Source organism: Pipistrellus hanaki (assembly GCF_964339955.1).
Source record: "Pipistrellus hanaki genome assembly, chromosome: 16".
Lineage (NCBI taxonomy): Eukaryota > Metazoa > Chordata > Mammalia > Chiroptera > Vespertilionidae > Pipistrellus > Pipistrellus hanaki.
Genome location: NC_140518.1, coordinates 32,737,888 through 32,750,048, shown reverse-complemented (window position 1 = coordinate 32,750,048; position 12,161 = coordinate 32,737,888). Strand labels below are relative to the sequence as shown.

At 44.1% G+C, this 12,161-nt stretch overlaps 1 protein-coding gene across 1 annotated transcript in view; it reads left to right on the top strand.

Annotated features, from left to right (window-relative positions):
- PITPNA (phosphatidylinositol transfer protein alpha) overlaps positions 1 to 11,615 on the top strand; it is a 39,741-nt gene extending 28,126 nt beyond the window's left edge. The window contains exons 10-11 of the mRNA XM_084863039.1: positions 7,540 to 7,608; positions 9,063 to 11,615. Coding sequence (XP_084719165.1) covers positions 7,540 to 7,584 — 45 coding nt within the window. The 3' untranslated portion in view covers positions 7,585 to 7,608; positions 9,063 to 11,615. The remainder of the gene's footprint in view (positions 1 to 7,539; positions 7,609 to 9,062) is intronic.
- Positions 11,616 to 12,161: the final 546 nt, after the last annotated feature.

Sequence of the window (12,161 nt, the reverse complement as noted above, 5' to 3'; positions counted from 1 at the left end):
ATTGATGAGAGAGAATCATCGATCAGCTGCCTCTTGCACACCCCCTACTGGGGATGTGCCCGCAAGCAAGGTACATGCCCAGGTTGCAAGCTTGATCCCCAGTGCAGGAGGCAGCTAACCACTGCTTTAACTTTAGTCTCTGTTGTACCCATCATTCTTGGATGAGGCTCAAGAATTTGAGAAATGAGGGATCAAGAGATTAGTCCTTTGCCCCAAAAAGAAAAATGTCAGGAAATGTGTCCCTGCAGGAAAGTGATCTTTTCTCTCCCTCTTCACTTCTCTCCATATATCCCTGCCTCTCTCCCTTTTTTCTCCCTCTCCCTTCCTCTTGCTCTCTTAAGAGACTCATAATCATGAAAGTGGAAAGAGGACCTTAAAGGTCATTTAGTCCAATTGTATGTCTAGTGCTTGAGTCCTCTCCACAGCCTCCCACCAGCTTGTGTTTGATCACCTCCTGTATCTGTGGGGATGTTTCTATGGGAAACTCACTATCTCCTAAATATAGTGGTAATAAAAACTTTTTTTTTTAATTGTTATGGCTTATTGCTTTAAGTCTTTGTTACTTTTTTAAAAAAATATATTCTATTGATTTTTACAGAGAGGAAGGGAGAGGGATAGAGAGCTAGAAACATCAATGAGAGAGAGACATTGATCAGCTGCCTCCTGCACACCCCCCCCCCCCCCCCGGGGAGGTGCCTGCAACCAAAGTACATGCCCTTGACCGGAATCGAGCCTGGGACCCTTCAGTCCGCAGGCCGACGCTCTATCCACTGAGCCAAACCGGTTTCAGCAATAAAAACGTTTTTATTATTACTAGCAACTAGCATTTACTGAAGTCTCACTGTTTGGCTATCATGTGTAGTAAGAGTTTTGCATGTGTTATGTCATCAAATCTTCATGGCAACCTATGCCATGGGTACTATTTATAACATAGATAGAGAAACTGAGACTCAAAGAAGTGAAGGATACCCTCTAGTTCACTGAACCAACTGCCTCCTTTAGCCATTAATTCTGTAGCTAATGAGCCTGGGAGAGGAAAACTCATTTTAAAATTTTTAAGAAAATTTGTTTCCCTATTTACTAGACTATCTAGAACATTTACTGAAAAACACTAAAGATTCTGTGTACATGATTAAGATTCTGCTGAGGGCCCTGGCCGGTGTGGTTCAGTTGGTTAGAGCATTGTCCCATGGACCAAAGGGTCACAGGTTCAATTCCTGGTTAGGGTACATACCGAGGTTGTAGGTTTAATCCTCAGTCAGGCCATGTACAGGAGGCAACGAATAGATATTTCTCTCATCAGTTTCTCTCTCTTTCTCTCTCTCACTTCCTTCATCTCTAATCAATGAAAACATACTCTTGGGTGAGGAAAACATACTCAGTTGGTTAGAGCATCATCTTGATAAACTAAGGTTGCGGGTTCAATCTGGGTCAGGGCACACATAAGAATTAACCAGTGGTCCTAGCTGGTTTGGCTCAGTGGATAGAGCATCGGCCTGCGGACTGAAGAGTCCCAAGTTCAGTTCTAGTCAAGGGCACATGCCTGGGTCGCAGTCTTGATCCCCAGTAGGGGGCATGCAGGAGACAGCCAGTTGGTGATTCTCTCTCCTCATTGATGTTTCTATCTCTCTCTCCCTCTCCCTTCCTCTCTGAAATCAATAAAAAATAAATCTTTAAATCAACCAATGAATGCATAAATAAGTGGAACAATAAACTGATGTTTCTCTCTTAGTCCCTTCCTCTCTTTCTAAAATCAATAAGTAATTTTTTTAATTACTAAAAACAACAATAGATTCTGCCACAATTTCCCCGCAGCCCTCCCTGTTGGCCTTTCTAAGTCCTTGTGGGCTCCATGAGTCTTCTGATCCCTCCATTATCCTTCCTTTCTGGACTTGGTCCTTCTGGTCCACCTTGGGGGCTGTCTGAGCCTCCCTGTAGCCCGTCTCCCAATTCATGTGCTTGCATGTGAGTGTGTCTGTCCCTTTCACATCACCTGAATCTTAGTGCAGAGGCCCTTGCTTCATCATATGGCTTTTGACTGAAGGACCACCATCAGTTTTAGATTTTAAATCTTAAACTCTGGATTGCTTACCCAGAGAATATATAAGGGTCCCTATGCAGTGAAGTGCCTGCAGAACACTACACCTAGTTTCCAGTTTGGAATTGTGGTAAATACAGGGTGGGGCAAAAGTAGGTTTATAGTTGTTCATGTGGCAAATAATACACTTAATAATACAAGAATCTCTATGTTTCATGTATCACAGCTACAATCTACTCACAACTGTAAACCTACTTTTCCCCATCCTGAATAAGTTCTGAGGCAGGGGTCCTCAAACTTTTTAAAGTGGGGGCCAGATCACGGTCCCTCAGAGAGCTGGAGGGCCGGACTATATGAACTACTAATTCCTACTGTAACACCTCGGCTGCGCTCACTGCCCAAAAAACCTGGCGGGCCGGATCAGACTCCTCTGTGGGCCGCATGTGGCCCGCGGGCCGTAGTTTGAAGACCCCTGTTCTGAGGGTTAGGCTGATAAAGGAAACCACTTGGTACCTAGCTCACCTGCCGGCCATGGAAGATTAGAATCTGAGACGCCCATGGTGTCTATAGGACAGTGTTTTTCAACTTTTTTTGGGCAAAGGCACACTTGTTTCATGAAAAAAATCACGAGGCACACCACCATTAGAAAATGTTAAAAAATTTAACTCTGTGCCTACATTGACTATATATAAAGTAATTCTCTTGAATAGGAATCAAATAAACACAAAGAAAGTATTTTATAATTACTTTATTATGAAATATTAAGTAAACAAAATAGTGAAAAATTATAAAATTCTTGTCTTGTCTGCACCTACGGCACACCAGGCAACACTAGTGTGCCGCGGAACAGCGGTTGAAAAACGCTGCTATAGGAGACCGAACTAGGACTTTGAGGCTGAGGGATCCCTACATGTGGAAGACGATGCTGTTCTTTGGAACTTAAATTCCCTCTGACCTGCCTGGCAATGGTTGACCCCAGGGCAGACCACCCAGAACATTCCACAGCATCTTGAAATATGAGAGTAGCGTTATTTCCTTTTAAAATGCAGTTTCATTTTTCAATATTAAGGTAATATATAGGCATTGAATATTTTTGTGAAAAGTAGAAAGAAAAAAATATCATTGTTCTTGCAGTATTTAAAGACAACCACTGGAAACATTCCTGCATTTCTAAGTTTTTCTACACATTTTAAAAATTTTTTATTAGATCAATTTTGTTGTTCCATTTATTTGTGCATACATTGGTTGATTCTTGTATGTGCCCTGACTAGGGATTGAACTCACAACCTCGGTTTATCGGGATGACATACCAACCAAGCTACCAGCCCAGGGATTTCTACACACTTACTTAGCCATGACTGTGTTGCATGTGCCCGGTGGTTATCTCACCTTTTTTCTGAGCATTATAACGGAGCATTTTCCCATAAAAAAACTTGTTAACATACATCCTTCTGACTACAACATACAAGTTACTCTGCTCCTGTGTTGGGTTTTCCTTCATGCTGTTTACAGGTTCTCATGTTGTGAATAATGCTGTGATGAACATTTTTGTGCTTTTTTTTTTTTTTGTAATTAAGATTATTTCCTCAGAATAAATTCCTACAAATGGAATTACAGAATCTAAGACTCTTGCTATTTATTGCCAACTTGCTTTCCCAAAGGGCTGAATCTATTTATAGGGAGACTTTCCAAATAGGTTCTAAAAACAATTCCACATGCGCCTCATATCTGTGTTCCTTCGGGAAGGCTAACTGGCTCGTGGTTACTTTTCAGTCTCTTAAACTGACGTGTGTGTGTTTTAAACTAGCTTTGTTTTTTAACAACTTTTTATGTTGATATAAGTGTAATATTCTCATGCCAGTTATAAGAAATGAGAGAGTTCTGTTTCTTCCAATGGCAGTATCTTGCAAAACTATAGTGCAACATCACAAAAATGTTGCTATTTTTTTAGGTCAAAAGAGTGTTTCATAATGTTTAAAGCAATTTTCAAAAGATCTAGAAAATATTTAAAAATACAAGTTCATATAAGTAAATAAAATAAATTAAAGTCCCTTTCCTCCAACCCCTGGCTTCATTCCTAAAGTAAACCACTGTAAAGGGGGGGAAAACAAGTAGAAGTTTCTATTTTCATGTTTCTCAACTCTGTGTGTGTGTGTGTGTGTGTGTGTGTGTGTGTGTGTAGTACAGTGGCTTGATCCAAGGAATACTACAAACTTCAGATAAAATCTCTCATGTCGCCCTAACTGGTTTGGCTCAGTGGATAGAGCATCAGCCAGCAGACTCAAGGGTCCTGGGTTCGATTCCGGTCAAGGGCATGTACCTTGGTTGCGGGCACATCCCCAATGGGGGTGTGCAGGAAGCAGCTGATCGATTTTTCTCTCTTATTGATGTTTTTAACTCTCTATCCCTCTCCCTTCCTCTCTGTAAAAAAAACCAATAAAATATATATATATTTTTTTTTAAATCTCTCATGTCACTTAGGCCCCAGGAAACACAAAATAAGCATTCTTAAGGCATATAAAGGCCTAAGTGACCATTATGACCAATCACTATGATGATGCATTGACCACCAGGGGGCAGACGCTCAGTGTACTCCACAGGTGGAGCAATGCTCAGCCAAAAGCTGGGCTCATGGCTGGCTAGTGCTGTGGCAGTGGAGGACAGTGGAAGCCGGTGGTAAGGAGCCAGGGGTCCTGGGCTGCGAGAGCCCCGGACTGCGAGAGGGATGTCTGACTGCCAGCTAAGCCAGCAGACAGACATCCCCCAAGGGGTCCCAGACTGCGAGAGGGCGCAGGCCGGGCTGAAGGACACCCCCGGTGCACGAATGTGGTGCACTGGTCCTCTAGTAAGAATAAAATAATGCACTTTTATTGCAGTGGCACCCTGCTGGGGCACCTTGTCTCTGAGAGTAGGGGAAACTATCAGGTTCCCTGATGGGAAGTTGCATCTTATTTCAAGCAGTAGGAAAACAGGGCCTGGCTTTGAGTTAGCATTGAACTTTCAGGCTATACAGGGATCTAGGTGAGGCCCAAGGGACTTTGCTCCCTTGATAAATTATGTATCTCTCTGATTATTGGAAATATATGTGATCTTTAATGAGCTGACATTTAATAAGCATGTTTTTGTTTTATTATTGATTTCAGAGAGGAAGGGAGAAGGAGAGATCGAAACATCAATGATAAGAGAGTACTATTGATTGGCTGCCTCCTGCACGCCCCATACTGAGGATTAAGCTCACAACCCGGGCATGTGCCCTGACTAGAATCAAACTGTGACCTCCTGGTTCATAGGTCAATACTTAACCACTGAGCATGCTGGCCAGGCCACATTTTTGTCTTTTTAAAACTTTTTAAATAATTTCAGACTTCTAGAAAATGGTAAGAATACAATACTTCTTTATCCAAAGACTCCATTCCTTTAAAGCAGGAGTGGGAACATCTGGTCATATTAGGCCCACGAAATCATGTGGTCTGGCCCTGGCAAGGTATTAACAATGAGTTAATATGTTTGACCAGATATAGCAGGCTCATTTTTTTAATGTTTTCATTGATTTTAATTTTAATTTTAGAGAGTGAGAAAGGAAGAGGGTTGGAGAAATAGAAACATCAATTGGCTGCCTCCTGCATGCACCCCCACTGAGGATCGAGCCCACAGCCCTGGCATGTGCCCTGCCTGGGAACCAAACCGGTGACCTCTCGGTTCATGCTCAGCCACTGAGCCACAGCGGCCAGGCTCGTTTTTAAGTTGATAATTTTGTATGGCCTGCGAATGATACTATAAACATCCAAATGGCCCTCAGCAGAAAAGGGGCCACCCCTGCTTAAAAGCAAAGGATACAGCCCAGGACTGCACACTGCAGCCTTCTAGTCTCTCACCTAGTGATACTCCTCAGTTTTTCCTGGACAGCCATGACCTTAACACTTTTTAGGGTTAGAGGCTCGTCATTTTGTGAATGTCTCTCAGTTTGGTTTTGTCCAGTGATTCTGCATGATTAGATCCAGTTTATGTATTTTAGGCCAGAATGTCAAAGATTCTGTGTTCTTTTCATCGTATTCTATCCTCCTGTCTAGTTATTGGTGAGGTTACTTACCTTTGTTCACCTGGAGCACAATAGGGTGTCCCAGGCTGGTCTTGTTCTTTCCATGGCTCAACCCTAGAATCAGCCATCTCTCCGAGGAACCCTGGTTCCTTTCAGGGGAGGGAGGTGTGTGGCTGCTAGGTGTACTCATTACTACAGGTGTTGGTGCTCCCAGGCCTTCCCATAGGACAGAGCTAGGGAACTGTTATATTTATATTTATTTCTATATCTACCTTACATATTATGCTCATACAAAATACCCCCAATTCCTACCTATCCCATAGGGTAAGTTTTTGTCTTTTTAAAAATATGACAGTGCCCTTATCCTTCACAGATCTGTCATGTTGAAAACTCTCGAATTCGTTGAACCCTTAAGAAGTAGTACAGTAACAGGTGTTAATTTTAGACAGTTACAGAAACAATAATAACTTAAAGATACAATTCAAGAAAGTGAGTTTTGAGCAAAATCTACGGAAAACAGGTTTTCTAGGTATAGCTACGAGCCTACTCATAGATGTGTCTGAAAATAGACTTTCCTGTTCTGAGCAGAGGATCTTGGCTGTGGGATATGAGAAGTGAGGCTTCTCAGATTGATTTTATGACTCACTTATGGTCCCTCTCCTATAGATTCTGATTTATCAGGCCTGGGACCCAATAATCTACATATAAGTTACCCAGGCAATTATTTATTTTTAAATATATATATTTTATTGATTTTTTAAAAAAGATTTTATTTTTATTTTTTTAATATATTTTATTGATTTTCTTACAGAGATAGAGAGCTAGAAACATCGATGAGAGAGAGACATCGACCAGCTGCCTCTTGCTCACCCCCTACCGGGGATGTGCCCAAAACCAATGTACATGCCCTTGGCCGGAATCGAACCTGGGACCTTTCAGTCCACAGACCAACGCTCTACCGCTGAGCCAAACCGGTTTCGGCCAGGCAATTATTTTTATCACGTTTGAGGAAACTTACCTACATTGGGGAGGACCAGGAGAATGGTTTTTTACCATGCCCATGTTCCACATGGACACATGTAGTGTGCGTGTGTGTGTGTGTGTGAACACATGGGTTTGAAATGTGGCAAGAAATGCATTCTGAGGATGTTTCCCAGTGGAGAACTACCGCTACTGGGGTAGAATCCCTGCAAAATGTGTCAGTGTTGGAGTTTTGGTGAATAAAACATAACTCTGAGGAGGGCTGTAGCTTAAAAGTCCAGATTCTTCAGAGCTTGTGTATGTACAAATGCTACAGAACAGCGTTTGGAACAAAGAAATAATAGATAACATGCGTTAGCTTTGGCTCTATGTATGCAGAACTCTATTCTTCTGATTGACTCTATTGGCAGGATGTGTCTGTGGTGGAGTTCCATCAGCAGCAAGAGGCTTCAATTTTTTTTTTTTTCTTTTTCTGTTTCAGATGAGACAAAGGGACCCAGTGAAAGGAATGACAGCAGATGACTAAAGCCACTCCACTCCCTTCTGCACTGTATGTACCGTTTCCCACTGTGCATGCCACAGGTGCTAGCATCAGTTTGGGTCCCCACGGCCTCAGCGCTCACTGTCCGTCAGGAAACCCACTTCATTCCTCATCCTGCTCTCCAGGAAGCACGATGACTGCCACAGGCTTGTCATGCTTTTGGACTTCCGCTGGCAGAAATTATGATTGTTAGTACATTTCAGGGGCCAAAGAACTCTCCAGAAAGAGACATACACAGGGTAGTGAGACAGGTGGGATGGGGGCGGTGGATGCAGAATGGAAGATTCTCTGCAACTAATTACTCTTCCTCTCCTAACTGGAGCCATTTCACGTTGAAGCTGGCATTCTAGGGCATTCTCTTTACCCCCACCCTCACCTAGTGCCAGAGCAGTTCCTAACTCCCAACTGATAGCATCCCTTGCCCAACCCACCCGAAAGTCTGTTGTGTATGATGCTTAATTTCCTTCCTCCTCATATCCCCTGATCCCACACTAAGTAGCTGTCCTAATCAGAGGTAGCATCTTTCAGAAGCTTAGAGAGTATTTCTGCCCAAGTCGTAGGACCAGAATGGGATGTCCCTTATTTCATATTGTTACTCTCCCCTAATTCCCTTCCTTCTAATGGCTCCCAGTGCCCTACACACCTCCAGACCTGTTTTTCCAGCAGCTCAGTGGGCTTGGTCATGGAATGAAAAAACCTGACTAACCCATGAACCAGGAGGTCACAGTTTGATTCTTGTTCAGGGCACATGCCCAGGTTTTGGGCTCCATCCCAGTAGGGGTCGTATAGGAGGCAGCCAGTCAATGATTTTCTCTCAACATTGATGTTTCTATCTCTCCCTCCTCCTTCCTCTCTGAAACAATGAATATATATACATTAAAAATACCAATAGCCCTGGCTGGTTTTGCTCAGTGGATAGAGCCTCGGACTGTGGACTGGAGGGTCCCGGGTTTGATTCCGGCCAAGGGCACGTGCCTGGGTTTCGGGCTCACTCCCCAGTAGGGGTTTTACAGGAGGCAGCAGATCAGTGATTCTCTCTCATCATTGATGTTTCTATCTCTTCCTCTCTGAAATCAATAAAAATGTATATATATTTTTTTAAAATACCACATACACACATATAAAACCTGGCCTTGTTCTCCATCAGTCTCTAAGAGATCATTTTATCAAATAAAAACTGGCTGTCCCCTAGCACTAGGAGGCCAGGGGTGGGAGGGAAGCCGGCAGTGATGCACACCTCTCTCCCTGGCACGTGTCAGCGTGAGAACTAGGAGATAAGAGTAGGATTAAGTGGGTTGTTACAATGCCCGCTTCTCAGTCCCTGCTTGAACCTTACTTCTGTCTCTCTCTTTCACCCCGCACCAACTGGCATCCTTCTTCCTTTTGAAATTCCCCAATCAATGATTTACAGTGTTTTTGTTTTCCTTTGTTGCTTCCTTAATAATTGTTTTTTCTCTTCCAGTTTTGCAAGACAGTGGTCAACAGGAAGGCCCAGCAGCTCCACCCTCCCGAGTGACAGGCCATCTTCGGACGCAGCCTTTCTGTGCCCATTCTTCAGGCAACTCTCAGTCCCTTACTGTAGCTAATCCTAGATGCCCTTTAATATTGTGAACAAATAGACCCTCTGGTATTATGAAGCCCCTGTGTGCAGGAGCCTGCTCCTCTGAGATATGTGGCGTGGAGGTGGCTGTATTTACAGCTCCTCCCTCTCCAGCCATTGTGTTCTCAACCCATTTCTGTGTGCCCCCACTTTATTTTCAAGTGACATTGTTAGTCTTTCAAAATAGCTGCCTTTTGTGATGTGGTGATTTAATCGATTTAAGTTTGTTTGTTTTCAGCCTTGGGATAAACTGAAGTATTTTGCTTCCTGAACAGATCTTTGCAATTTTGAGTGCTCACCTGGGGAGAGGGGATGAGGATGAGTCAGAAATAAGTTTTCCCCCTAGTTCCACAGCAATGTAGCTTCAGAGCTCTGACCTCTGCTCCCAGCAACCCACAGTTAGAGTGCTCTAAGCACCAAAGACGTACCCAAGGCCCAGCCAGCCTCTGCTTTGAAAATTTAACAAATAGAAGTAACCCCTGCCCCAGGCACTGCACCTCTGGTCACTAGTCTTAGACGTACCTATGGGTTCTCAGCCCTCCTGTTGCCCACTCTGTCTTTGTCTCTGCAGAGTCCATAATATGCCAGGGCCAGCTCTCCACCTGGAGGGGCCTGTCCAGTGTGACCCTTAGAATCGAGCCTGCCCTATAGATACTGATTAGTGTGCCCCGAGGAGCTCTGTATGTCCATGCTCCTATTCCCATTTGGGCTGGTGCTGTCACTCAGCAATAATCCTCTTTTCTCTGTGCTTTCTTAGATTCTTGTCCTCTGCCTTTGAGGCTGGTCAGGACACAAAAGTCCTGATCTTTTCATGCTGCACAAAACAAGCATGCAAACAGCTTCTTCCCAGCAGATCGTGTTCCCTCTTGTCTCCAGTTGCTGGAAAGGATTTGGGAATCAAGAACTCAGTTCATCCTGCCCCCACACTGAGTTCTGTCCTGGACAATCAGAAGCAAGTAGTGACCACAGTACAGAACTCTACCAAAGCGGGCCAGTGAGAGTGTCCAGGCTCCAGGGAACAAAAGCCACTAAGCGCCTCAGACGTTCCTACAACTTGGCAGAACCTGGGTCTGCCTTCTCCATGGGAGAGTCTGAGATAGCTGTGGCGTCACCTAACACTTCCCAAGCCCTGTCAAGTCACGTTGGCCAAGTGTAGAGTGATCCAAGCCCATGTTAGCCTGGGCACAGCTGCTACTGAGAGAAACCAAATCTCCGTTGGGGGAGAAGCGGGGCGGGAAAATTTATCCTCAAATTTTTGTTAGTTTTGCCTTATTTCTAAGTGCAATAAGGGAGTCTCTCACAGGACCGCGCCTGTGACATCCTGAAGGAGGCCTCCCTGTGGCCCTCCTGGGGCAAAGGCGGACAGACTCAGGCTCCTCAGAACGGTTAGCTCTGACCTTCATCGAGGCCTGTTGCACCTCCCTTTTAGTGTCCTCACCCTGTGGGGTCCATAGCAGCAAGGGGCGTGGTGTACAGGTCAGTTGGTCATTAACATCCCAACTGTTAGTAGCATTTATCTTGACTGGAAAAACTGAAGAGGCGTTCCCGTTGGAGAAAAATGTGAATGTTTTCCTACAAGCACTGCATTAGCTACAATTGTATTTGTGCTGAACATTCTCGCTTCTTCATCAACCAAGTGAGTCCAGATGTGGGTTATCCTGGGAGAAACAACTGGCAACATTCTAAACAGTTGTGCAGGTGGTTTGAGGGTCAGATGTTAGACTTCTTCCTTCAGCTCTTCTCTGAGATTCACACATATCACCCCAGCTCTGGTGGGGGCTCCCTCTCCATCTGCCTTCTCTCTGGGTCCGGCCCCAGTATGAAAGCCTCCAATGAGCTGAGCTAGAACTTCCTGGAGTCAGTCAGGTCTGGGGCTGCAGCCCATATAAGCTTAAGAAGGGATTTCTCCGTCTATTCCATCCCCAGAGATAGTGTTGCTGCTGGGCAACAGTGTAGTCTTCTTTTAAGAATCCCCCTTCCCTCTTCACATCCCCCCAAACTGGCTGGTACTCAGAGGGGCTTACATGAAAGACTCCGCTCCAGGGTAGTGCCTGAGGATGTGCCACGCCCCTTCAGGTCAGCTGCCTCCTTTCCCTTGGATTTCCGGGGTCACGGTCCCAGCTGGAAGCAGCAGTGCCTCTAGGAGGAGAGCTGGGCTCTGGCCTTCTGAGAGAGAGGTCAGGGACAGGTCAGTATTGTGGGCAGGCGTGTATCTTCCCAAGTTCTCTTACAGTCCCTACTGGGACTCCCTGACTTATTTTGGTTGGTTTCTAGTGCTACTTCTTTTACAAAATACACTTTGTAGACTTGATTAGATTACTTTATTTAATGTGAGTTTGTGCCTTTTTGTCTCAATCTTCCAATACAGGTATATTGGGGGGGAAAGCAGTCTAATAAAATCCTAGACAGAGCTTCACGGAGTCAAACTTATTGGTGATGTTTTTATGTCCGTTTACAACTTACATATCTGCAAACTTGCTGATGTCACCCATTTTGCCAGGGAAGGATTAGGAAAGGTACTAGGTATCTCTGAAAACTTTTGCAGGTGTACTTCAATAAATTAAACCACCCCCTTGTTATTTTACTTGCGCGAACATCACATATCTGAAAGTAATTTGGCCATTTCCTACTGGCAGTTATTTTTGCTTTTATATCCCTTCTTCACATCTCTTTTCCCCATCCTACCAAACAACACATATATTTAAAATAATTCTTAACTTTGCTTCCGGGTCTGTGACCCTCATGAAGCTTTTTTTGTAAAACTGAATTTTTCTCGGTGAAGTTAGGGCTCTCATCAGATCCAATGATTTTAAAAGAAATCAGTTAATCTTTGACAAAGTTAATAATCAATCCTCGTTTGGTTGTTAAATAGAGGCGGTGACTTGTGTTTCCTCCTTCGCTGATGGCTACTTTTCTAAGAGTCCAAGAACCCCCAAATGTCCAATGTGTAATACGTAATCGA